Raw genomic sequence first — 27,785 nt, 5'->3', positions numbered from 1 at the left:
GAAGCTAGGGGCTCTTCCAGAGCCAGCGCTGGGAAGGGCATTGTCCACAGGGCTGTGGGCACCACTAGGTCAGGTTACCATCTGCGGCTGTTCATGGCTCACCTTTGTCACACCCGCATCTCATCACAGGTGTGGATTCTAGAGCTCATGGGACCAATGTTTCTCCCTTGCCTTCTCTATCCTCACCCTGCAGGAGACCTGGCTCCCCCCGGTGAAGACCTGCATGGCCCCAGCTCACAGGGTCCGGGGCGCACTGTCTCCCAACTGCCTTTCTGAACTGTTGTTCCAACCACCTTCATCAACATTCTCCTCTTTTAAATTTCTGCTCTCTGATCTTACAGTCTCTTATTCTTTTGTTCATTCATTCTTTAATCCATTCATCCATCCATTCATTTGAAACTTAGCAGTTCTCACGGGTGTGCTGGGAATCAAATGCTCATGCTAGGCTCTCCTCAAGACATAAAGGTGAATAAGGCACATCCTGGTTATCAATCCAGAGCTTCCTCACGCCCTCGCTACTCCAGAAAATTCTTTCATTCATCTTTTATTGATTCCTTATTGCATTTCCGAGGGGCCCTCATAGACGATTTCTCTTTCTCAGGCCCTTCTTGCACCCCAGCTCCTCTATCTCCAGAGATGACTTCACCTCTTACCTTCCCAAGATTTAGAGTTGACCAAAAATGAGCTTTTAAAATATCCCCTGCTCCCACCTCGGAGCCACTGCACCTTCTTACTTCTGTCCCTCCTTCAGGCTCAGGTGCGTCCCAGGATTTCCCTCTTCTTGGCAGACTCTTCTGCCTGGCTCCTCTGACCTTGGGCAAATGTTTTATATCATCTTCCTATCAGACTTATCTATAAAATGGAGATAATAGTTCTTACCTCATGGGTTTGTTACAAACGTTAAATGAGAACTTAAAACGGCCTGGCACATAGTACTCACTAAATATTAGCCATTATCATGATTATCGTTCCTCAAAGTGCCACCCTGCCATTCATCCTGTTTCCTTTCTCTTCAGTCTGGCACACGCATCCCTTTCCCTTGGCTTGTGGCTTCGCTTCCCTCTCTGTAAATACGCTTCCCTGTGCCCTCTCTTTGCTGCCGGGGTATCTGCCTGCCCTGCCTCTGCTCCCCCTGCTCTTGTGTCCCCAGGGCCAAGTGTCTGGCCTCTTGGGCTCCATCACTCACCTCTCAAAGGTCTCAGGCACCTCCTGCAGCATTTCTGGATCTTCATTCTCTGCGGCTTTCAACACTGTCACGTTCCAGGCATGTGGTGAGGTGCTGGGGGGCAGTTTAGACTTGGGGTGGGGGGAACCAGGGGAGCCAGGAAAGACTGACAATCTAGAAAATAAGGAGAGGTGGGCCCCAGAGACTCCCAAGGGGCCGACTGGCAGCTTCCATAGGGATGTGGTCAGAGGGGATCTGTCTCAGCTCCCTGTCCCTGGTGGAGAGTGCCTTCTTTTTTTTTTTTTTTAATTAAGTATAGTTGATATACAATGCTGTGTTAATTTCTGCTGCACAGCAAAATGATTCAGTTATACATATATATACATTCTCTTTCATATTCTTTTCCATTATGGTCTATCACAGGGTATTGAATAGTTCCCTGTGCTATACAGTAGGACCTTGTTGTTTTATCCATCCTATGTATAATAGTTTGCGTTTGCTAATCTCAAACTCCCAATACATCTCTCCCCATCTCCTCCTCCCCCTTGGCAACAATAAGTCTGTTCTCTATGTCTGTGAGTCTGTTTCATAGATAAATTCATTTGTGTCATATTTTAGATTCCACACGTAAGTGATATCATATGGTATTTGTCTTTCTCTTTCTGACTTCACTTAGTATGATAATCTCTAGGTCCACCCATGTTTCTGCAAATGGCATTAGTTCATTCTTTTTTATGGCTAAGTAGTATTCCATTGTATATATGTACCACATCTTTATCCATTCATCTGTTGATGGACATTTAGGTTGTTTCCATGTCTTGGCTGTTGTGAATAGTGCTGCTGTGAACATAGAGGTGCATGTATCTTTTTGAATTATAGTTTTGTCTGGATGTATACCCAGGAGTGGAATTGCTGGATCATATGGCAACTCTATTTTTAGTTTTTTGAGGAACCTCCATACTGTTCTCCATAGTGGCTGCACCAGCTTACATTCCCACCAGCAGTGTAGGAGGGTTCCCTTTTCTCCACACCCTCTCTAGCATTTGTTATTTGTAGATTTTTTTTTAATTTTTATTTATTATTTATTTATTATGTTTATTTTTGGCTGTGTTGGGTCTTCGTTTCTGTGTGAGGGCTCTCTCTAGTTGCGGCGAGTGGGGGCCACTCTTCATCGCAGTGCGCGGGCCTCTCACTATCGCGGCCTCTCTTGTTGCGGAGCAGAGGCTCCAGACGCTCGGGCTCAGTAGTTGTGGCTCACGGGCCCAGTTGCTCCGCGGCATGTGGGATCTTCCCAGACCAGGGCTCGAACCCGTGTCCCCTGCATTGGCAGGCAGATTCTCAACCACTGCACCACCAGGGAAGCCCTATTTGTAGATTTTTTAATGATGGCCATTCTGATTGGTGTGAGGTGATACCTCATTGTTATTTTTATTTGCATTTATCTAATAATTAGCTACGTTGAGCATCTTTTCATGTGCCTGTTGGCCATCTGTATGTCTTCTTTGGAGAAATGTCTGTCTAGGTCTTTTGCCCATTTTTTGATTGGGTTGTTTGTTTTTCTGTTATTGAGTTGTATGAGCTGTTTGTGTATTTTGGAAATTAAGCCCTTGTTGGTTGCATCGCTTGCAAATATTTTCTCCCAGTCCATAGGTTCACTTTTCATTTTGTTTATGGTTTCCTTTGCTGTACAAAAGCTTGTAAGTTTGATTAGGTCCCATTTGTTTGTTTTTGCTTTTATTTCTATTGCCTTGGGAGACTGACCTAAGAAAACATTGGTATGATTAAGTCAGAGAATGTTTTGCCTGTGTTCTCTTCCAGGAGTTTTATGGTGTCATGTCTTATAATTCTTTAAGCCATTTTGAATTTATTTTTGTGTATGGTGTGAGGGTGTGTTCTAACTTCATTGATTGATTTACATGCAGCTGTCCAACTATCCCAATACTACTTGTTAAAGAGACTGGTTTTTTTTCCATTGTATATTCTTGCCACCCTTGTCGAAGATTAATTGACCATAGGCATGTGGGTTTATTTCTGGGCTCTCTATTCTGTTCCATTGATCCATATGTCTGTTTTTGTGCCAGTACCATGCTGTTTTGATTACTGTAGCTTTGTAGTATTGTCTGAAGTCTGGGAGTCTTATGCCTCCTGCTTTGTTCTTTTTCCTCAGGATTGCTTTAGCAATTCTGGGTCTTTTATGGTTTCATATAAATTTTAGGATTGCTTGTTCTAGTTCTGTGAAAAAAAAGTCATGGGTAATTTGATAAGAATCACATTAAATCTGGAGCAGAGTGCCTTCTGGTGGCAAGGTGCACAGAAGGGGGAGCCAAGTGGCTAGCTCCAGTGGGGCTTGAAGAACCCTGAGGCCAAGGTGACACTCTCATCATGGCTGTTGAAATTATTGAGGGTGCCCTAGGGATGGAGCAGAGAAGAAGAGGGTATGGATGGTGGGCAGAGGTGACGAGCAGGAGGCGAGGAGGCAGCTAGACTGATGGTGTGGCTGCAGTGCACGGTGAGGGGACAGCTCTGGAAGGGTGTGTCGGGGGAGGCAGGGTGCACCCCTGCAGTCTGGGGGAGTGGCAGCAGGATTGGTTTCTACTTGGGGAGGGAGGGCTGGAGATACTTAGTGCTGTCTGGGGTGTCATTCTGTCCTGATCAGTGTTTGTTCAAATGGGAGGCAGAGAATGGGCAGTCGGTGTCAGTAAGAGGGTTTGGAGGGCAGCACCTGGGGAGGGAAGGCCTGGAGGCCCACTGGATTGGATGGGGATGAAGGGGTGAAGGAGGAAGGCTGGGGGCACTTTGGGCACCTGGGACACAGGGCTGGGGGATGCGGGGTTAAAGTGCACACAGTGGGCCTGCAGGTCCAGCTGGAGGTCGGTGCGGCTCCTCAGGGGGTCCCACAGCAGATAGAGGGCCCCAGGGCCCACGTCAGTGTGGGGGACGGGCGGCTAGGCTACTCAAAGGTCCTACCTGTGTCCTTGCTCCTCGTCCTCCATTTGCTAAATGTCAGCACTCTCCAGAATTCTGTCCTGCCTGCTTTGCACTGTGCTTGTGACACACCTGTGTCCAGCTCCCTGCTGGGCATCTGTTCAAGACTGAACGTGGTCACTCCCCTCTGCATCCTCCCAGCCCCGCCGTGCTGTTGGCGGCTCCACCACCCCTGTAGTAGCCTAGGCCTGAAGCCCCTCTGAGCTCCGTCTGCCTGGCTGAACCCTGCAGTGCCTCTTCCCCCATCATCTCTGTCCCTTGTGCCTCCCCCAGTTCCTCGCCATGCAGCCCTCCAGGGCCCAGCCCAGTGCTGGCACCTCAGTGCTCTACAGCCGTTTGTCAGATTGAGTGGTAATGGGTTCCCCAGCCCCACCCACCTGTTCACAGCTCTGGGACAGCAGGTGTGGGAGGACAGCTGAGACGTCCGGCGGGCCGGGGAATGGCGGGAGGGCCAGGGTAAGGGACAGATGCTTTAGGGAGGGGAATCCCACCCCTCCTGAGGGCACGGGGGAGCGGCTGGCGCCCTGGTGGTGCTGTGCCAGGGGAGGCCTCAGGCCCACTGAAGCCGCCCATAGGGCTCCAGAGCAAAGGAGGACTGGGGGCGTTCGGAGGGCTGTCCTGCAGCAGGTCAGAGCCTTGCCGGCAGGGGTGTTCACGCTCCATGATTCCAATGTTCTGCCAGCTTTTAGAGTCCCACAGAGGTGGACGGATCATAGCCGGTGCTGCTTTGGTAACGAGACAGTCATTCATTCCAGACTCCCTGGAGCTGGAAGCCGTGTCGAAACAAAAACCTGCAGACGCCTGGCTGGTGGACGAGGGCTGGTCCCTGAGATACCACCACACCCTGAGAAGAGCCTGGCAGGGAGGGCGTCTGGGCACCCATGGTGACAGCCAGGACCACTCCTAGGGGCCTGGCGCTGGGCAGGGTCTGGCACGTGTTTGCTCCTGGCGCTGGGCAGGGTCTGGCACGTGTTTGCTCCTGGCGCTGGGCAGGGTCTGGCATGTGTTTGCTCCTGGAGTCCAGGACGGCCCTAAGGCGTGTCTCATCCCCATCCCTACGTGATCGCTGAGCAAACCAAGGCCCTGAGAGGCCCAGGGGCTCACCCCGCTGGTCCCTAGCCCAGGCATCCTGGGTCCAGGCGCAGCCCCCCAGCCCCACCCCAGGACCGCCACCGCTGGTGTGTTCACACCCGGGTCTCAGCTCCTTGCTGCACTGCCTGTGTCCTGAGGGCAGGGATGTCCCACTCACCTCCGCATGGGTTGGGTCTGTTAAGTATCTGAGTGATCAGCCATTGACCTTCTCAGTTCAGCGTGCTCTCTGGTGTTCCTGTTCATCTCATGAAGAACTAGGAGACACGGCAGGGTGGACTTTCGGGCACCTCTCTGCTGACTGACCAGTGCCAATGAGGGGCCCCTGTCAGTCCTACCACTGATAAGCTGTGTGACTTTGGGAACATTTCTTACCCTCTCTGACCAGCAGTCAGAGACCTCCCTGCTTCAGGCCTTGCCAGCAGGAGATCCTAACAAGGGTCAGCTGTGACTCTCGGTGGTAAGAAATGCCCTAGGGAAACAGGCAGTTTAAAGCTTCGCAGGGCCCACAGCTCCATGCGGTCCACGCCCTCTCCAGTTTGATACCACAAGACAGTGGTTCCCCTAGAGAATGAAGGGTCAGCGCCCGTCCCGCAGAACCTCAGCCTCAGCCCGAGGCAGGGTAGAGAGACAGTGCCACTGCTGTGAAATCATCCCCACATCCCCTAGAACTGTCCCCTGTCACCTCGCAGGACCGGGGCTGGGTGGGACGCTGGGCCGCCTCTGAGCATGGCTCTTCACTCCTGGCCTTTCCTCTCGGACGACTGGAAAACAGGGTCCCTTCCAAGTCAAACAAGAGCTGATTGGGCCTGGTACACAAGCACGGGCATGAGGGGAAGTAGTGTTTCCTGATTCCAGTCTTTGCTGATTAGACGGCGAGCTTTCCCCGGGTGGAGGCCGGCCCCCCTTGCTCCTTAGAGACTTTGCCCTCGGCTCTGAGGCGCACTCGAGGGGTGAGCCACGGTGGGCTGTGCCGCGTGTGAGGCCGTCCTTGTGAATCCCAGACCTACAACAGGGCCCTCTCAGCCTGAGAACCTACGGCTGGAACTCAGCCTGAGTCGGCACAGGCTCCCAGAACCTTCCTGAGGGCTGTTGTGCAGACTGCCCGGGCCCAGTGTGTGTTCCCATCTTCGCTTCTCCCTGCTTGGAAGTGAAAGTAGAAAACTGAGCCTTAGGAGCTGAGAAAGGCCAACCCAGGAGAGAAAAATCATGAAGAAACAGGGAGGCAAAAGAGTCTGTGATTTGGGGTGGTGTGCGGGGAGGAGGAAGGGACGATTCACGGCAACGTGGGTCCTTTTCTGGAGGACGTGAGCTTTAGGTTCTCAGCCAGGGCCTCTGGTTGAGAGACTTGTTGGAGTGACCTTAGCAATGGTCATCAGAGGAAAGACCTGAGGGAGGAGACGGCTCTGCTTTTTCAAAACTATAATACTTCAAACACCCCTTCCTGTAAGGATGGGTTTTCCTCACTAGAACTAGTCCACTAGCTTTTAATAGTCCTTTTTATGGTTATTAATTAGGACGTATTCGATATAAAAAATTTAGAAAATGCATCACCCATAACTAGAAGAATGTGCTTGAAGGCTCCTCGCTTGTGCTTTCCCAGCAAGCCTCGTCGACTTCTGGAAGGACTCGGTATTTACAACGGACCATCTGCACGAGGCCTCGTTTTACAGTTAAGTTTATTTCTAAGGGGGAAGAAACCTTATCCCCTCTAGTGTGGGTCTCCAGGTGACCATGGGGGTGGGAACAAGACTCCACACAGGCCCAAATGAAACAATTAGGCAGCACCACATGGCTGGGCTGTGGCCATGGAGGTTAATCTGAGAAACTTCTGGAAGCTCTCAGAACCGGATTCCTTCATTCATACAGAGGTTTCCTGCAGCCTCAGCACGTGCTACTGGCAGTAAGTACCCTGTGAATATATATGGTCAGCCCAGGCCCTGTGAGGAAGGCAAGCAAGGGTCTGGGGTGCTTTGTGACCACCACCCTCCAAGCCAGCAGTGGCTGCATCACCTAATGGCCTGGTCCCCAGCACCCGTGGCCTTGGGGTCTGCCAACCAAAGTCAGAAATAATATTGAAATCCAAGTGCTGCTCCTTGGAACGTTAACCTGTGGTGGAATCTGAAGTAGTCAAAGATTAAAGGGACCTTGGAGATCAGAGGCCCTGGATCTGAGTGGGGGCCCTGTCCCTGACAACTGAGGGCCTCTGTTCCCTCTGTTAAAATGCAGGCAACAATGTCCCTGCACTGCTGGGAGAGGAGTGAGGTAGAGAATTGTAAGAGGGCTTTGCAGCCCGCACGTGCTGCCGCGGGTGTGGAATTGGGGACCCCACCCCGTTAGGCTGCTCCATGTAGGATCAGAGCCCCTTACGTGAGTTCTCATCCCTTCCACGTCCCTCTATCGCTCTCTACCCCAAGGCTAGCACTGTTCCTCCACAAGAACCAGCTGCCGTGGAAGCCAGAGAAACCCACCATTCCCCTAAGCGGCCGTTCTGTTTTTCTGGGTGCATCTTGGGGTAGTAGGAACACTTTAAATAACAGCAGTAATTTTGTACTTAGAGAATCATTGGTTCATTTTCAGGCTGTGTTTCTGCTTCAGACACCCCAGGCAGCTTGCATTTCCAATTTCCTTTCCCTCCCTTGCTTCTCCTCACAAATCATAATGTGCTGATGTCCCAGACCTGGTTCTTTCTGGCTGTTTGTTATCAAATGCCTCTTATGTCTTGATTAAGCAGTGGTCCTAGGCAGCATGTTCCCAAAGAGCCACCTAGGTTATGGTCTCTGCCTGGAAGGATGTTCCATCTACCTCTCTGCCTCTGGCCCTGCCCTCCGGAGCCCAGCAAGTTCAGTGCCAGGTCACTCTTGTGTAGACAAGAAGATTTGGGGGAGCTTCCCTGCTGAGGTTGGTAAGGGTGTCCCGGGGCTGCCGATGGCCCTCTGCTCCCCAGCTTGCTCAAGAGTCGAAACCCTTCTGAACCTTTCTCAAACATCTGAGCACCCTCTCGTGGGTCCCTGCTCCTCACTCTCCCCCACAATAGACCTGGCAGCAGGGCAGCGGTGGATCCAGGGCTCAGAGACGCAGCAGGTTTTTTCTCGGCAGCAGCAACTGTCCTGACCTCTTCCTGCCCCTGGTGCCAGATGACATCGAAGGCCATGTAGCCTGAGCTGCACTGACCTTTTCCTCAGTCCTTATCGTCACTTCATAGTTCCTGAGGCACTGCTGTGCCAGGTGCTGAGGAGGCAGAGGCGATGGCGGTGCTGGGAGACCTCACAGACGTGACCGCCACGCCCACACCACCAGCCCGTGCCACGTTCCCCCGCCCGTCCTCTGGGAGGGGAGGACAGAACCGTGGGGGAAGTACAGAAGGACCGGTGGGCTTGATAGAGCATGAGGTGTCCAGGGGCTCCACGAGCACCGGCTCTGCCTCTCCACTGCCATCTTCTCCTTTCCCCCGGGTCTCTCCTCTCTGGAGAATGAATCCAGTGCCTTGGCAATAGCACAACCCTCCCCTTAAAAAAGATAGCGGGAGAGAAAAGCCCTGTACCTAAGGTGACACATAACTTGTAGTCTGAACCCAAACATTTCAATGGATGACCAACCGTCCTGGTTTGCCTGAGACTAGGACAGTTTCTCAGGACATGGGACAGCTGGTCACCTGCTTTTGAGAATGAAAGGGTACATGACTATTCATTCAATTTGCAATACTTTGATTTTCCTTATGATTTCTTCTTTGGCCAGTGGATTGTTTTAAAGGTGTGTTGCTTAATTTCCAAATATTTAGAAATTTTCTCTATCTATCTAGTTTATGTCAAGTGCAATTCCATTTTGGTTAGGGAGCATTCTTTATATTTTTAACTTTTTTCAATGTACTGAGACTTGTTTTGTCATCCAGCGTATGGTCTATCTTGGTGAATGTTCCATTTTCAGGAGAAAAGAATGTGTGTTCTGCTGTTGTTGAGTAGAGAGTTCCACAGATGTCGACTAGGTCAAGTTGGTTGATAGCTTTGTTCAGATCTTCCACATCCTTTGTCTAGTTGCTCTATCAGTTACTGAGAGCGGGGTAATAAAATTTCCAACTAGAATAGTTAAAAAAAAAAAAAAAAAACCTTGCCTGGTCTGAGGGTCCCTCCTCTACCATGCCGTGGTAGCCCAGGGTCTATTTGGTAGAATTTTAGCTGGTTTGCAACCTGTTCCTGAAATTAACCATTTGGAAGAAATATGGTAAAATGAACTAACAGTTGTCAAACTGCATTCTAACCCCGCTATGATCCCATCACTGCAGGCTTTAGTGGCTAGAAAGATCTAGCATCTCTGTTTGCTTTGGAAGCTTATTTTTGCCAAGGTTGTTATCACCAAGTAGGCACCAGAGCTCTGTTCCACTCACAGTCCAATTATGGTGAAATTCAGACAATGAACCTGTGTATTCCACTTGTGAGAATGTCCAAATGGAATGCTTTACCCTGGCCAGGAGCAAACTCTCGGCCCCCTTGTGATATGCGAGACCTCAAGGAAGCTTTCTCTGTTCCCAGACCCGGAGAAATGTGTTGAACTGGAAAATGCACCGGGGTGGCCCACCCCGGGTCAGGCCTCTGGTTTTCTTTCCCGTGCGCCATCCACTGCACAGCTCCTCCCTGTCGTTGGTCAGGAAGCTGCTCTGTGGGAGGCCAGAGGGTGGCATTTCCAGGCCGGGGGCAGAGCTGGTTTTGCTATGCTGCATCCCCCATCCTATAGACTCTAGGGAAGAGGCGAAGCTGGTATAACAGGTGGGATGGAGCCTGATGCAGGACACGCCCCAGCCCACTCCTGCCCTTGCCCACGACAAAGGGCCCTCCGTCTTTCCTCCTTCCTCCAAGTCGCAGGCCCCTCTGCTGTGACGGCATCTCTGCAGGTATGGAGGCTGGGTCTCTCTCTGCCCCTTCCTGTGCCCATTCTGTGCAGGAACTTGCTGTTACAGAGGCTACAGAACAGAGTGGCTCATGCTCTAACCTTGTCACCCACGGGGAGGTTTCTGGATCTGACTTCCTGTCTCCAGATGGAAACATGTGGATAAAGGACCTAGGAGGGGGCCCTTGGCTCTAACATCCAGTGGACTTAGAGCAGATTTCTAAATCTGCCTAGAGAGAGAGAAATTGAAATTGAGCGGACCTGCTCTCTAAAATTGCTATAATTCTACTTGGCTGTCCCATAGCCACTTTCACTTGACCCATGGGTAGACCTGAGCTGTTTCAGAAATGCTAGGCATGGGGTTTTAATGAATGAGACTTGTTCTGAAGCAAAAAATGATTTTGATTCAGCCTGTGTTTAGCTCCCTATGTCTTTACCTGATCACCATTCAGAATTGTTTCCCAACTTTTCTCTCTCCTCTCCTTTTCAAGATCACAGACAAAGACAAGGGGGTGGAAAGTTCCACCTAGATTGTTACTAACCTCAGAAACGGACGCTGGAGCCGGATGCCTGGGTTGAGTCCCCGCTTGTGCTCTTTGCTGATTGTGTGACTTTGGGGAAGTCTCTGAACCTCTCTGTGCAGTGTCCTCAGGCGTGAGGTGACGTGTTGCCTCTGAGAACACCCGTCTCGTAGGATGCAGTGCCTGGTGCTCACGAAGTCTGTACAGATGTGATTGATGGAGATGATGATGTCATCCTGAGGGTGGTGGGAAGCACGTGAGGCTTGGACTTGGGAGACTCAGACCGGCTCTGCCTCTTGCTGGCGGTGTGACACAGATTCTGAACCTCAGAATGTCTCAGTTCTCGTAGCTGTAAAACGAGTGAAAATGGAACCTCCCTCCTGGGTGGTTGTGAGGACCCGGGGGAACAGGACTGACAGACTGTTCCCCCCACCACACACATCAGGCTAAATTTGTTCTCTTTCCCCTTCCCAGGCACACATTCTGGCAGTTCCGTCATGAGAACCCCAAGACCCGGGTCGGGGGCCCTCCCCCTGAGGGGCTCCCCGGCTTCAACAGCGGGGTGGTGCTGCTCAACCTGGAGGCCATGCGCCAGTCCCCACTGTACGGCCGCCTGCTGGAGCCGGCACAGGTGCAGCAGCTGGCCGACAAGTACCACTTCCGGGGTCACCTCGGGGACCAGGACTTCTTCACCATGATCGGCATGGAGCACCCCGAGCTCTTCCACGTGCTGGACTGTACCTGGAACCGGCAGCTTTGCACCTGGTGGAGGGACCACGGCTACAGCGACGTCTTTGATGCCTACTTCCGGTGTGAGGGCCACGTCAAGATCTACCACGGGAACTGCAACACCCCTATCCCAGAGGCCTAGGCGCCTCCTCGCCCACCATGCCCTCGGGCTCGGGATCTGGGGAAGGAGAGGGGCGCCTCTCGGACAGGCCCGGGGCAGTGTCTGAACTCCTAGAGAGACACTGCAGGGACGTCCTTGTGATCAGGTGCTGCAGCTCTCCCAGCACGCGTTGCTGTCCTGAAGCCATTCCAATGATGACTGGACCCTTTGCCCCGACTGGTGCTCTGGACCCTTTGCCTCCAGGGGCCAGGCGTCATGAAGGACAAACACATAGACCTCTTCCGGTGGGCTAGGAAGCGAGCATTTGAAAAGAAGGAAGAAAAACAAAACGGTGCCCCTTGCCTTCAGCCCCCAAAGAATGGAAATCCTTTTAAGAACTGGGCTTTCTTAGACCAAATATAAACTTATTTTAAATCGATAGGCGAGACAGAACAAACAGTACTGCTGTAGCTCCCAGTGAGCTCTAAATGCGTGAGCCAGGGTTTTAACAACCAGCCCAGAGTTTAAGCATCCAAAGGAATGCTAGCCTTCCACACGCGCGTCCTAGGAGGCTGTGTGGTTAGTCTCACGATGCTCGTGGCGCCTGGTGGAGATGTAAAGATCCCATCTCTTTGGGGAGGGCCTTCAGCAGCACCTGTGGCCCACATAAGAAAACTGGTCTCATTATTTTAACCTTCACAGCATTTACCTCCCAACTGCATCACAGAACCTCATTATCCCTTATTCATCTGATCCAGCTCCAGGTGACCAGACTCTGCTCTGAAATCAAATCTGCCATCAAAGAAGAGATTGGCCACCCGCAAGGACAGGTGATGGAATTGTCTGGATTGGGAAGACTCATTCCAAAGAGGAGCCCAGCAGTGCCCGAGTGTAACCGTGTAGCTTGGAAGGGCTGTTGCTCTTAGACTTACAAGCATTCTAGTCTCTTTATTTGGAAGACTCATCCTTGTGACTTTATTGCACCAGGTCAGACCCTATACCTTACAAGAAATTAGGCTGTCATTACTTGATTTCTGCTTTAATGAGTTCTCCTGTAAGTGAGCTACAAACACGAAGCCTCTATTGGTCCATTTTGTATAATCCACCTGAGGTCCTTGGGGAAGAAGTGTTGTTGGATTTTCATCTTATTTTATTTCAATTTCATTTATTTTATTTTTTCCACCATGAGTGAGAATAGCTAATAAATAATCTTTGAGAACACAATGATTTATGCTGTTTGCTCTCTGATCACAGTTTCCCGCTACCTGAAGGATCTGAATCAAGAGTGTGATCGAAGTCATTCAGAGTCTCCCTCCCCACGTGATTAAGCTAATAAGTGTGCTCACAGTGGGTCTCTGGGGCCTAATGGGGACCACGTCTGAGAAGGTTATATTGGGCTCAAAATGGAGAATCATTTCATTTCAGGTACTGACAGGCCGGTCTAATTCTGGGAGCAAAACCCACCACCCCATCCCTTCTCATCTGCTTACCCCTAACTGTCCGCCTACATCATCCCCTGATGAAACGGAGCACATGTCTCTCCTAACTCTCAGCTCTGACAGAACGGGTCTGTCCTCTTAGGGACTTGATTTCCTATTTGTTGCTACCAATTATTATTATTATTTTTTAGTGGTTTTTGAGAGACAGCAATTTTATTTATTTATTTATTGGCTGTGTTGGGTCTTTGTTGCTGCGTGCAGGCTTTCTCTAGTTGCAGTGAGTGAGGGGCTACTGTTCGTTGCCATATGCGGGCTTCTCATTGTGGTGGCTTCTCTTGTTGCGGAGCATGGGCTCTGGGTGCACGGGCTTCAGTAGTTGTGGCTCATGGGCTCTAGAGCACAGGCTCAGTAGTTGTGGCGCACGGGCTTAGTTGCTCTGTGGCATGTGGGATCTTCCCGGACCAGGGATTGAACCCGTGTCCCCTGCACTGGCAGGCGGATTCTTAACCACTGTGCCACCAGGGAAGTCCAATTGCTACCAATTATTGAATGTCTGCTGTGTGCCAAGCATTGTATTATGTGTGATAGTGACACACTATCACTGATACTTGTGAAAACCTCATTAAGGTAATTCAGATTCTAAAATTTATTGTAATAAGAGATGTGGACAGAGAGTCACTGTTTATCACAGCCTTTTTTATAATAGAAAAAAATTGGGAGCAACTGAAAATGCTGAATAGGGGAGTGGATAAATAATGTGTGTTACAGACATATAATGGAATACTTTAGGCATTAAAAATCATATTTTTGAAAAACGCCTTGGAAAATGCTTATAATATGCTATTAAGTAACGAATGCAAAATACAAAATTATATGCATAGTATGATCCTAATTTTATTTTTTAAATTACGTATATGTGTATGTAAATATATAAAGAGACAGAGAGCCTGCCTGTTCTGCTGTATTTCATTAGTTCAACTCCTAAAAAAAATCATGTGTTTCAAACACCACATTAAAAAAACCAATGATTTTAATGGGGAAAAAAGTAAGTGAAACACTGGAGCATTTTAGACTCACAATAGCAAAGGTATTTTTCCTGCAATAATTTCAATAGGTACAGTGTTTCTATAGCTATGAATGTATTTTGTCATTACAAGGAAAAAGCAATAAACTGATTGATCAAAATGGGCAAAAGCCAAACAGAATCTTGTTTACCTTTGAGATCACCTACACTCAGGAGTTTCCCCCTTCTCTGTCACAAGTAACCTTGACCTTACAACTCCATGGTGAACAGCAAAATAACTCAACAGGAAACCCAGCCAGACTAACAAAGCCATCATGTGCTCCTGTGCTTTTCCACAAGCAACTTTTTGACAAATCCTGGAAGGCTGGTTCCTGATTGGGATCCTGTTATAATCAATGAAATGCAAACATAATTAATTGTGCTGTGTGACTGGAACATACGCCTGTAGTATGAATTGAACAGAAGTCCAAAAAGAGAACCTTTCTGGGTAGTAGGATTAAGTGCTTTTTAATTTTCATCTGTATTTACTTCTATATTTTCCATAGTGAAAACTGCTTTTAAAGATAAACAATAGGGACTTCCCTGGTGGCGCAGTGGTTGAGAATCTGCTTGCCAATGCAGGGGACACAGGTTCGAGCCCTGGTCCGGGAAGATCCCACATGCCGTGGAGCAACTAAGCCCATGCACCACAACTACTGAGCCTGCGCTCTAGAGCCTGCGAGCCACAACTACTGAGCCCACGTGCCACAACTACCGAAGCCCGCGCGCCTAGAGCCCGTGCTCCGCAACAAGAGAAGCCGCTGCAATGAGAAGCCCGTGCACTGCAACGAAGAGTAGCCCCCACTCACAACTAGAGAAAGCCCGCACACAGCAACGAAGACCCAACGCAGCCAAAAATAAATAAATAAATTTATTAAAAAAAAAAAGATAAACAATAAAGGCTATAAAATTCTAGCCACCCGCTTTCCCTCCGATTACAGGTAAGCATCATCCTAGCCACTTTACAGCTCACAGTTGGCCATGGTTACCGTCATCCATAAGAAAACAATCTTGGTTAAATAGGCTCTGGGTTTTCAACTTTCCCTATGGATACCCTTGTTCTCCAAATAAAAAGGACCTAATAATAGCATCTCTAGACTGCTTTCATATCTGATACCGTCATCTTTTGTGTGTACACAAATGACAATGGCCTTTGGAAGGCTTGCGGCCTCGTTGAAGAGATTTATTCTTGTATATGTGTCAAAACCAAACTACAGCATCCCCCTTTCCACAACAGCTCATCAAGCTAAGGAGTGACGTGCTGGTTCAGTGGGCCCAACTTAGGATACCCCGGGGGCTCATGGGCTAAGGGGGCAAGTGCAGCCGTGACTTGGCACATGTTTTAACCAAAGGCCAAACCTCTACCTATCCTAAGACCTGATCTCAGCGTGGAGCCCCGAGGTTGGGCTGAACATGGAGTTTGGCAGGGCGAGCAGAGATTTCTGAGCAAGCAAGGTGGTACCACAGAGAGAAACTCTCACCTGAGACAGGCCTGGCTTTGAGTCCACCTTCTGCCTTCACTACCTGGGCAATCTTGGACAAGCAAGATCACCTCTTTCCTCATTTCTAGACACAAGTAATGAGAACTCCTTCAAAGCAGTGTTGCTGGAAGCAAAGAGTTGCGTAAGGGCTTGGTAGGCTGAGAAATAATACACAGATGCAAGGGAATTCTTAGAGTTACTACTGAAAACACTGTTTTAAAATAATAAATGAGCCATTTGGGGCACATTAAATGTCATCCCTAAACTCACTGGATGGCCAGACACTCGCCTGTAGGCCGTCTGATTTTTTGTTAGCCACGCCACTCTGCAGAGGCCTGGGTGTGCCCAGGAGGTTGGGGGTCCTTGGGTAAACCCTCTCCCTTCTCTGGGATCAGTTTCTTCATCTGTGAAAACCAGGGGATAAGTGGACTGGCCTAGATCTCCAAGCAGCCCCCCGCCCTGGCTCTGTTGGAAGTAACATGATTTTCTGCATCCATTGGGGTGCACATGGCAGGGAGCTGAAATCAAATGCAGAACCTTCAGACCTTCACTCACCAGTCACCAACTTGGAATTTATGCCCATTCAAATGGAAACTCACTCAAAATGTACTGTTAGCACACTCCCTTCCCCTCAAACAGGATAGGCAAAGTGAGGAACACAGACAAACTGCGGGGCTGGGAGCGGTATTTAAAATCGAGAGAGAACCAAAAATCTTGTCTGAGCTTTCAGCTTATGTGACCAGCCCGAGTGCCTCCCAGGCACAGCTGCTCGACAGATGGACCCACACCACCATGGGTCTCACCCTGGGGAGCCTTGAGTCCCCCAGCCAGTAGAGATGCCCTGCAGGACACAATGAGCGGACTGGCCAGTCACTCCCTAAGGTGCTTGTAAAGATCAAAAACGCTTCCGGCGTGAAGGCTTCTTTAACTGGGGCTGGCTCAGCTCCCTGGGTGTCTCCAGGTGTACCCGCATTCTGAGGGAGACCTGTCTGCTCCATGCAGACCCTGCAGCCTCACGAGCACCCCACATTCTCAGAGCCTTAGAGGCCAGCTGCTATCTCCAGCCCCCCTCCCCTGATGGGAGGACTGGGGCAAATCCTCTGAGCCCCGCTCCCTGTACAGAGGCCTGAGCAGGACCATGCAACACGGGCAGAGCCTGGGGTGTTTCTGGCCCTGGTGTGGAGTCCCTCTGGGTGCCAAAACTGAGTCAAGAAGAAAGATAACGTGAACAGACTGATCACTAGAAGTGAAATCGAATCTGTAATTCAAAAAAAAAAAACAAAAAACCGAGCTCCCTGCAAACAGAAGTCCAGGACCAGATGGCTTCACTGGGGAATTCTACCAAACATACAAAGAACTTATACTGATCCTTCTCAAACTCTTCCAAAAGACTGAGGAAGAGGGAACATTCCCAAAGTTATTCTATGAAGATACTATCACCCTGATACAAAACCAGACCGAGACACTACAAAAAAACAAAATTATAGGCCAATATCTTTGATGAATATAGATGCACAAATCCTCAACAAAATATAAGCAAACTGAAGCCAACAATACACAGAAAGGATCATACACCATGATCTAGTTGGATCCATTCCAGGGTTGCAAGGATGGTTCAATATGTTCAAAGCAATCAATATGATAGACCACATCAACAAAAGGAAAGAACCACATCCAAGCTGCCCCAGGTAGAACCCAGTGTTTCCCCATTATGTCATCCTGCCCTCTCTCAGGAAGGCCTCCTCTGTCACATCCCAGGCAGCCAGGAAGCTGTAACGCTCTAACCCTCATCCAACCTGGGCCTGGCACTTTCCAAAGCACAGAATGCTTTTACCCGAAGCACGAAGCTGGGCTAAGAGCTCCTGCTAGATGTGTGTAGAGTTTCTGTGCTTGAAGGCGCGCTGTCAGAGATGTAAGTAATCCTCTTTTGTTAGCAACAATCTGAGCCATAAAGTGGCAGGGATGTCGATAATCTTCCAAGGCTAAGTGAACACATGCTTTGAAAAATGTAAGTCCTTGTTCACAGTCACAGGCAGCTTCAGTGTAAACTTGGGTCCATCTCATCCTGTCCCACCTTTCAGGGAAACTAACCTTATCTCTAATCCAGGAAGCCATGACAACCCTCCTCCCCTGCAGCATCTCCCTGGGAGCCCTGTGGCCTCTCCTCTCCCGCCTGCCTTCCCTGGCCCAGCCTCCTTCCCCAGGGGTCCCCAGGATCCCCTACCACCACCCCACATGCTTTGAAACTTCCCAGCTGGGGCTCCCACCATCTCACCCTGTGTCCAAACCACTGTGTGCTATGATCTCACACCACTCCCCACCTCTCCTTACAGGGCTTATGCTGCCCCCCCAGGAAGCAGGCTCTGAGGTGACTTATGTGCAGGAGGCTTCCTGGGGAGGGTTCTGTGGGAGGGGAGGGGAGCAGGACTGGGCAGGGAGAAGCTGAGCTGTGAGGCAGTCATGACGAAGGCCTCAACCAGTCTCATACAGAACTCCGGAGCTGGGGCAGCCTTGCAGAGGAGCCCTGGATGGAGTCTGGCAGCAGGGCCATCAACCCTCTCCTGTCCAGTCATGACACAGGCTCTCCAGGGGGAGTCCGGGTAGCACACCAGTGTCCACTCTGGGAGCCCTGGCCCTGCAGCCCAGCTGCCCACAGCCCTCCTTCTGCATCTTCCTCCTCAGCTTTCCTCTGAACTACTCTTTGCTCTTTCTCTCAAAGTCCTTCAGCTGTGGGCATTTCCTGCTTCAGCTGTACCCTCTTCCGGGTTTCCTGGCCCCCTTCTTTGAGCAGGAGTTCAGGCCCAGCCTCCCTGGTGACACTGTCCTGCTCTTAACAGCCAGCATACTCCAAGGTGCCAGGCCAGTCCAATTGGCAATACAAGGGAAGGTCATTTGATGTTTGTAGGGAGCAAGGCCTTATCTGCTGTCCCTTCCCTCCAGACTTGGATCCTACCTGCCTCTGCACTTTCCAAGATCTGTGTGTGGCCCAGGGCACACAGACAGGCTGTAGGGATTCCACTTGGCAGGAAGAGCAAGACCTTGGCCAACTTGACAGGTGGGGTGCTCTCCAAAGGTCAGGAACCCCACCAAACACAAGGGAGCATCTGCTGTTGCCAGGGCTGATGTTAAAGTTGTGAGCCTCTACTGGGGTTACCTCCTGCGTACTGTAGGGAAAAGGACAGAGGAATAATTCTGTGCAGAGAGCACGGGCTTTGGAGGAGGGGGACCCAAGCTGATAAACCAGCTGTGACACTGTTCATCTGTGTGTGTCATAGATATTTACCAAGCCCCCGCTGTGGGTTAGATTCTGGGGTCACAGTGGTGAAGAGTGTGAGCCAATCCCTACTCCAGCAGAAGTTCTCACAGAGTGAGAACTCACTACCATGGGTGATCTGAGAGGGGGCTATGGGTGCATATAGAGGGGTACCCTAGGACCTGGACTAGGGGTGAGGGATGCGTCCTGGAGTATGCGACAAGAACCCCAACCCCTGGTGAGAGACAGCATGGCTGTGTGGCCTTGAGGAACATACTTGACCTCTCTGAGTCTCCCAGTTATACCCACCTGCTGGCCATTGTGAGGACTAAGTGAAATAACATAAGTATCATAGTCTCTGGTCCCAACTCATGGACCAGAGTTCCAACACATGGTGGCTATTACTATGATAGATACAGGGAGCTACCATTTTCTGGGAATGAGGTAATTCCCTGAGCTCTGTGGATAAGTGTGAGCTAAGGACTTTTTTCTATCCAGGGTCTGGGTGGGCCTTGGGCTGCTAGGGTTCTCAGTCTTGCCCTGCTACAGCCACCGACTTGCCGTGTGACCCTGAGCACCTTACATCCCATCTCTAACCTTACTTGCATCCTTTGTAACAAAGGAGTTGGACCAGAGTCTGTACTTCAAGGCCTAGCTGGAAATAAACATTTAAAATCCATGTTGGGAGGAGGGATCAAGATGGTAGAGTAGGATGAAGTGGAGCTCATTTCCCCCCACAAACACATCCAAAAAAATGTACCTGTGGAACAATTCTCAGAGAAAACAAACTGGAAACTGGCAGAAGAACTCTTACACAAACAAAGCTGCAAGAAAGATCTCCACATAACCAGGTAGGACCAAAAAAAAAGAAAAAAAGACAGGGCGGAGCCAGCGCCCCTGGGAGGGATCTATAAAAGATAGAAGGTCCAGAAGGGCAGTCCCTTGCCCTGGGGAGCCCCTTCATCTGCTGGGAGGTCCACTGGGACAGATCAAGGGGCTGGAGGGGCCTGGACTCTGCCCTCGAGGAGTGTGGTCCAGTCTGAACCTCAGAGCCCACTGTCAGCATGTGCACGGCAGGGCAGGTCCTCTGGGCAGACTTTGTTGGCGTGCACACAGTGGAGGCGGGTCAGGCCACATCTGACTTTGTGAGAGCGAACACCAGGTGGTGCCACAGAAACTCACGTCTCAGGTGGACAGCCCTTGGGGAGGAGTACACAGTGGTTCAGAGCGCTCCAGCTCTGCCCACCCCACACCTCAGCTTGGAGCCAGATCTGGGGCTCACAAGTCCTGGGAGAAGCCTGCCAAAGAGGCAACCCAGGTCCCAGGCAGTAGCACAATGACTTCAATTCCTGTAGCCACAGTGCCCTGGCCCCCAGCGCTGACCCACGCACACCACAGCCTAGCACTAGGTTTGGGACAAACACAACAGAGAAACAGACATGACCTTGGGCTGCCTCTGGGCAGAACCACATGCGCCACCTGTGCAAGCATCTAGGTTCTCTGTGACCACACAAGCCTCACTTGCTTCAGTGATCACCTCCTTTGGGACAGAGCATGCACTCAAGGGCAATGGAGCCTTATGAAACCTGACCCTCAAGGCTTCTACTCCAACAACTGGGGAGCAGACCCCACTCCTGACAGCGCTATGACAGCCACAAAGCACAGAGGAGGCCCTGCCCAACATCCAGTACAGGCTCTGGTCACCACAACACTAATCACACCCCCTATTAAGGGGATAATAGCCAACACACTCTGAGGAAAGACCTAGCTGGCATCCATACTGAAAACTGCCCTTGCACCAAAAATATTGGACTCACACCATCTACACAGGGATGCTCCCACATAAAAAGAGCCCTTCAAGACCACAGTAGATAACAGTTTCTCCTAAATTCATAGAGATAGAGAAAGCTAAGTAAAATGAAAAAGTACAGGAACTACTCCCAATTAAAAGAGCAAGAGAGGGCTTCCCTGGTGGCGCAGTGGTTGAGAATCTGCCTGCCAATGCAGGGGACACGGGTTCGAGCCCTGGTCCGGGAAGATTCCACATGCCGCAGAGCAACTGGGCCCGTGAGCCACAACTACTGAGCCTGCGCGTCTGGAGCCTGTGCTCCGCAGCAAGAGAGGCCGCGACAGTGAGAGGCCCACGCACCGCAATGAAGAGTGGCCCCCGCTCGCCGCAACTAGAGAAAGCCCTCACACAGAAACGAAGACCCAACACAGCCAAAAATAAATAAATAAGTAAAATTAAAAAAAAAAAAGCAAGAGAAATCCTTTGAAAGAACAATGAAACAGACCTCACCAGTCTACTAGACCCCAAGTTCAAAAAGGAGGCAGTAAAAATCCGACAGAATTAAGAAAGATTACTGATACAAATGTAGATCACTGCAACAAGGAACTAGAAACTATAAAGAAGAACCAATCAAAATTAGTTAACTCAATTGCCAAGATAAAAACCAATCTAGAAGCAATGAATAGAAGACTAAATAATGCAGAAAACAAATAAGTGATCTGGAAGATAGAATATTGGAAATCACCCAATCAGAAGAGCAGACAGAAAAACAAATGGAAAAAAAAATGAAAGCAACATACAAGATCTATGGGATAATAAAAACAGTGCCAACCTACATATAATAGGGGTTCCAGAAGGGGAAAAAAGAGAAAGGGGGATCAAAAATGTATTTGAAGAAATTATGGCTGAAAATTTCCCAAAGCTAAAGAAGGAAACAGATATCAAGGAAGCACAGAGGGTCCCAAACAAGATGAAACCAAACAGACCCACACCAGGACAATTAAAATGGCAAAAGTTAAAGAGGGGATTCTAAAGGCAGCAAGAGAAAACCAGAGTCAGTTACAAGGGAACCTCCAAAAAACTATCAGCTGACTTCTCTACAGAAACTTTGCAGGCCAGAAGGGAGTGGCACCGTATATCCAAAATCCTGAAAGGGAAAAATGAAACCTGGGATACTCTACCCAGCAAGATTATCATTTAGAATAGTCAGAGAGATAAAGAATTTCTCAGACAAGCAAAAACTAAAAGAATACAGCAATATTAAACCTACCCTAGAAGAAATATTGAAAGGTCTTTTCTAAATAGAAAAGAAACAAGAATCTATAGGAAAGGGAAAATCACAATAGGAAAGGAAAATAAATAAAAGGATTGAAGATCACTTAAATAAGCCAGTACATATGTTAAAAAAACAATCAAAAAAACTGTAAAAGCTATGATAACTACTACAATAGTAGCAAAAGGATAAACGTGAAGATGTAAAATAGGACATCAAAAGCACAGAATGTGGGTGGAGTGGGGGAGTAAAAAAATGTAGACCTCTTAGAATGTGTTTGAGCCTATATGACCACCAGTCTAAAGCAGGTAGATTTAGTTATGGGTTAACATACTTGAAAACCTAATTAGCAGGACCTAATCAAACTTAAAAGTTTTTGCACAGCAAAGGAAACCATAAACACGACAAAAAGACCACCTATGGGAGAAAATATTTGCAAATGATGCAGCCAACAAGGGATTAATCTCCAAAATATACAAATAGCTCATGCAGCTCAATATCAAAAAGACAAACAACCCACCCAAAAAATGGGCAGAAGATCTAGATAGACATTTCTCCAAAGAAGACAAACTGATGGCCAAAAGGCACTTGAAAAAAATGCTCAATATCACTAATTATTAGAGAAATGCAAATCAAAACTACAATGAGGTATCACCTCACACCAGTCAGAATGGCCATCATCAAAAAGTCTACAAATAATAAACACTGGAGAGGGTGTAGAGAAAAAGGAACCCTCCTACACTGTTGGTGGGAATGTAAATTGATACAGTCACTATGGAGAACAGTATGGAGGTTCCTTAGAAAACTAAAAATAGAACTACCATATGGAGAGAGCAGACAGCAGAAGCAAGAAAAACTACAATCCTGCAGCCTGTGGAACAAAAACCACATTCACAGAAAGATAAACAAGATGAAAAGGCAGAGGGCTATATACCAGATGAAGGAACAAGATAAAACCCCAGAAAAACAACTAAATGAAGTGGAGATAGGCAACCTTCCAGAAAAATAATTCAGAATAATGATAGTGGAGATGATCCAGGACCTCGGAATAAGAATGGAGGCAAAGATCGAGAAGATGCAAGAAATGTTTAACAAAGACCTAGAAGAATTAAAGAACAAACAGAGATGAACAATACAATAACTGAAATGAAAACTACAATAGAAGGAATCAATAGCAGAAAAACTGAGGCAGAAGAACGGATAAGTGACATGGAAGACAGAATGGTGGAATTCACTGCTGTGGAACAGACTAAAGAAGAAAGAATGAAAAGAAATGAAGACAGCCTAAGAGACCTCTGGGACAACATTAAACGCAACAACATTCACACTATAGGGGTCCCAGAAGGAGAAGAGAAAGAGAAAGGACCAGAGAAAATATTTGAAGAGATTATAGTCGAAAACTTCCCTAACATGGGAAAGGTAATAGCCACCCAAGTCCAGGAAGCACAGAGAGTCCCATACAGGATAAACCCAAGGAGAAACACGCTGAGACATATAGTAATCAAATTGGCAAAAATTAAAGACAAAAATTATTGAAAGCAGCAAGGGAAAAATGACAAATAACAGACAAGGGAACTCCCATAAGGTTAACAGCTGATTTCTCAGCAGAAACTCTACAAGCCAGAAGGGAGTGGCATGATATACTTAAAGGGATGAAAGGGAAGAACCTACAACCAAGATTACTCTACCCGGCAAGGATCTCATTTAGATTTGATGGAGAAATCAAAAGCTTTACAGACAAGCAAAAGCTAAGAGAATTCAGAACCACCAAACCAGCTCTACAACAAATGCTAAAGGAATTTCTCTAAGTGGGAAACACAAGAGAAGAAAAGGACCTACAAAAACAAACCCAAAACAATTAAGAAAATGGTCATAGGAACATACATATTGATAATTACCTTAAACGTGAATGGATTAAATGCTCCAACCAAAAGACACAGGCTCTCTGAATGGATACAAAAACAAGACCCATATATATGTTGTCTACAAGAGACCCACTTCAGACCTAGGAACACATACAAACTGAAAGTGAGGGGATGGAAAAAGATATTCCATGCAAATGGAAATCAAAAGAAAGCTGGAGTAGCTATACTCATATCAGATAAAATAGACTTTAAAATAAAGAATGTTACAAGAGACAAGGAAGGACACTACATAACGATCAAGGGATCAATCCAAGAAGATATAACATTATAAATATGCACACAACATAGGAGCATCTCACTACATAAGGCAACTGCTAACAGCTATAAAAGGAAATCGACAGTAACACAAAAATAGTGGGGGACTTTAACACCTCACTTACCCCAATGGACAGATCATCTAAAATGAAAATAATTAAGGAAACAGAAGCTTTAAATGACACAATAGACCAGATAGGTTTAATTGATATTTATAGGACATTCCATCCAAAACCAGCAGATTACACTTTCTTCTCAAGTGTGCATGGAACATTCTCCAAGATAGATCACATCTTGGGTCACAAATCAAGCCTCAGTAAATTTAAGAAAACTGAAATCATATCAAGCATCTTTTCTGACCACAACGCTATGAGATTAGAAATGAATTACAGGGAAAAAAACATAAAAAACACAAACACATGGAGGCTAAACAATACGTTACTAAATAACCAAGAGATCACTGAAGAAATCAAAGAGGAAATCAAAAAATACCTAGAGACAAATGACAATGAAAAGACAACGATCCAAAACCTATGGGATGCAGCAAAAGCAGTTCTAAGAGGGAAGTTTATAGCTATACAAGCCTACCTAAAGAAACAAGAAAAATCTCAAGTAAACAATCTAACCTTACACCTAAAGGAACTAGAGAAAGAAGAACAAACAAAACCCAAAGTTAGAAGGAAAGAAATCATAAAGATCAGAGCAGAAGTAAATGAAATAGAAACAAAGAAAACAATAGCAAAGATCAATAAAAGCTGGTTCTTTGAGAAGATAAAATTGATAAGCTATTAGCCAGATTCATCAAGAAAAAGAGGGAGAGGACTCAAATCAATAAAATTAGAAATGAAAACGGAGAAGTTACAACAGACACTGCAGAAATACAAAGCATCCTAAGAGACTACTACAAGCAACTCTATGCCAATAAAATGGACAACCTCGAAGAAATGGACAAATTCTTAGAAAGGTATAACCCTCCAAGACTGAACCAGGAAGAAACAGAAAATATGAACAGACCAATCACAAGTAATGAAATTGAAACTGTGATTGGAAATCTTCCAACAAACAAAAGTCCAGGACCAGATGGCTTCACAGGTGAATTCTATCAAACATTTAGAGAAGAGCTAATACCCATCCTTCTCAAACTCTTCCAAAAAATTGCAGAGGAAGGAACACTCCCAAACCCATTCTATGAGGCCACCATCACCCTGATACCAAAACCAGACGAAGATACTACAAAAAAAGAAAATTACAGACCAATATCACTGATGAATATAGACGCAAAAATCCTCAACAAAATACTAGCAAACAGAATCCAACAACACATTAAAAGGATCATACACCACGATCAAGTGGGATTTATCCCAGGGATGCAAGGATTCTTCAATATACGCAAATCAATCAATGTGATACACCATATTAACAAATTGAAGAATAAAAACCATATGATCATCTCAATAGATGCAGAAAAAGCTTTTGACAAAATTCAACACCCATTTGTGATAAAAACTCTCCAGAACGTGGGCATAGAGGGAACCTACCTCAACATAATAAAGGCCATATACGATAAACCCACAGCAAACATCATTCTCAATGGTGAAAAACTGAAAGCGTTTCCTCTAAGATCAGGAACGAGACAAGGAGGTCCACTCTCACCCCTATTATTCAACATAGTTTTGGAAGTCCTAGCCACGGCAATCAGAGAAGAAAAAGAAATAAAAGGAATACAAATTGGAAAAGAAGTAAAACTGTCACTGTTTGCAGATGACATGACTATACATAGAGAATCCTAAAAATGCCACCAGAAAACTACTAGAGCTAATCAATGAATTTGGTAAAGTTTCAGGATACAAAATTAATGCACAGAAATCTCTTGCATTCCTATACACTAATGATGAAAAATCTGAAAGAGAAATTATGGAAACACCCCCATTTACCATTGTAACAAAAAGAATAAAACACCTAGGAATAAACCTACCTAGGGAGACAAAAGACCTCTATTCAGAAAACTATCAGACACTGATGAAAGAAATTAAAGATGATACCAACAGATGGGGAGATATACCATGTTCTTGGATTGGAAGAATCAATATTGTGAAAATGACTATACTACCCAAAGCAATCTACAGATTCAATGCAATCCCTATCAAATTACCAATGGCATTTTTTACGGAACTAGAACAAATCATCTTAAAGTTTGTATGGAGACACAAAAGACCCTGAATAGCCAAAGCAGTCTTGAGGGAAAAAAACGGAGCTGGAGGAATCAGACTCCCTGATTTCAGACTATACTACAAAGCTACAGTAATCAAGACAATATGGTACTGGCACAAAAACAGAAACATAGATCAATGGAACAAGATAGAAAGCCCAGAGATAAACCCACGCACCTATGGTCAACTAATCTATGACAAAGGAGGCAAAGATATACAATGGAGAAAAGACAGTCTCTTCAATAAGTGGTGCTGGGAAAACTGGACAGCTACATGTAAAAGAATGAAATTAGAATACTCCCTAACACCACACACAAAAATAAACTCAAAATGGATTAGAGACCTAAATTTAAGACCGGACACTATAAAACTCTTAGAGGAAAACATAGGAAGAACACTCTTTGACATAAATCACAGCAAGATCTTTTTTGATCCACCTCCTAGAGTAATGGAAATAAAAACAAAAATAAACAAATGGGACTTAATGAAACCTCAAAACTTTTGCACAGCAAAGGAAACCATAAACAAGACGAAAAGACAACCCTCAGAATGGGAGAAAATATTTGCAAACGAATCAACGGACAAAGGATTAATCTCCAAAATATATAAACAGCTCATTCAGCTCAATATTAAAGAAACAAACACCCCAATCCAAAAATGGGCAGAAGACCTAAATAGACATTTCTCCAAAGAAGACATACAGATGGCCAAGAAGCACATGAAAAGATGCTCAACATCACTAATTATTAGAGAAATGCAAATCAAAATTACAATGAGGTATCACCTCACACCAGTTATAATGGGCATCATCACAAAATCTACAAACAACAAATGCTGGAGAGGGTGTGGAGAAAAGGGAACCCTCTTGCACTGTTGATGGGAATGTAAATTGATATAGCCACTATGGAGAACAATATGGAGGTTCCTTAAAAAACTAAAAATAGAATTACCATATGACCCAGCAATCCCACTACTGGGCATTTATCCAGAGAAAACCATAATTCAAAAAGACACATGCACCCCAATGTTCATTGCAGCACTATTTACAATAGCCAGGTCATGGAAGCAACCTAAATGCCCATCGAGAGACAAATGGATAAAGAAGTTATGGTATATATATACAGTGGAATATTACTCAGCCATAAAAAGGAACGAAAGTGAGTCATTTGTTGAGATGTGGATGGATCTAGAGACTGTCATACAGAGTGAAGTAAGTCAGAAAGAGAAAAACAAATATTGTATATTAACGCATATATGTGGAACCTAGAAAAATGGTACAGATGAACCGGTTTGCAGGGCAGAAGTTGAGACACAGATATAGAGAACAAACATATGGACACCAAGCGGGGAAAACTGCGGTGGGGTGGGGATGGTGGTGTGCTGAATTGGGCAATTGGGATTGACATGTATACAGTGATGTGTATAAAATTGATGACTAAAAAAAAAAAGAACTACCATATGATCCAGCAATCCTACTCCTGGGCATATATCCGGAGAACACCATAATTCGAAAAGATACATGTACCCTAATGTTCATAGCAGCACTATTTACAATAGCCAAGACATGGAAGCAACTCAGATGTCCCAGCAGAGGAATGGATAAAGATGTGGTATATATATAAAA

The 27,785-nt window shown here is 46.9% G+C and overlaps 1 protein-coding gene and 1 long non-coding RNA gene across 3 annotated transcripts in view; one reads left to right on the top strand and one right to left on the bottom strand.

Moving 5' to 3' along the window:
- XXYLT1 (xyloside xylosyltransferase 1) overlaps window positions 1-12,697 on the top strand; it is a 186,323-nt gene extending 173,626 nt beyond the window's left edge. The window contains exon 4 of the mRNA XM_082458675.1: window positions 11,119-12,697. Within this exon, the coding sequence (XP_082314801.1) occupies window positions 11,119-11,515 (397 nt within the window). The 3' untranslated portion in view covers window positions 11,516-12,697. The remainder of the gene's footprint in view (window positions 1-11,118) is intronic.
- The window catches only part of LOC309659233, a 44,230-nt gene continuing 21,581 nt past the window's right edge, over window positions 5,137-27,785 (bottom strand). For both annotated transcript variants that reach the window (XR_014262685.1, XR_014262686.1), the window contains 2 exons: window positions 10,666-10,993; window positions 5,137-6,382 (listed from right to left, as the gene is read on the bottom strand). This is a non-coding gene — a long non-coding RNA (uncharacterized lncRNA). The remainder of the gene's footprint in view (window positions 6,383-10,665; window positions 10,994-27,785) is intronic.

This window comes from Balaenoptera physalus (genome assembly GCF_965194825.1).
Source record: "Balaenoptera physalus genome assembly, chromosome: 4".
Lineage (NCBI taxonomy): Eukaryota > Metazoa > Chordata > Mammalia > Artiodactyla > Balaenopteridae > Balaenoptera > Balaenoptera physalus.
This window is presented reverse-complemented; position numbering and strand designations above follow the sequence as displayed.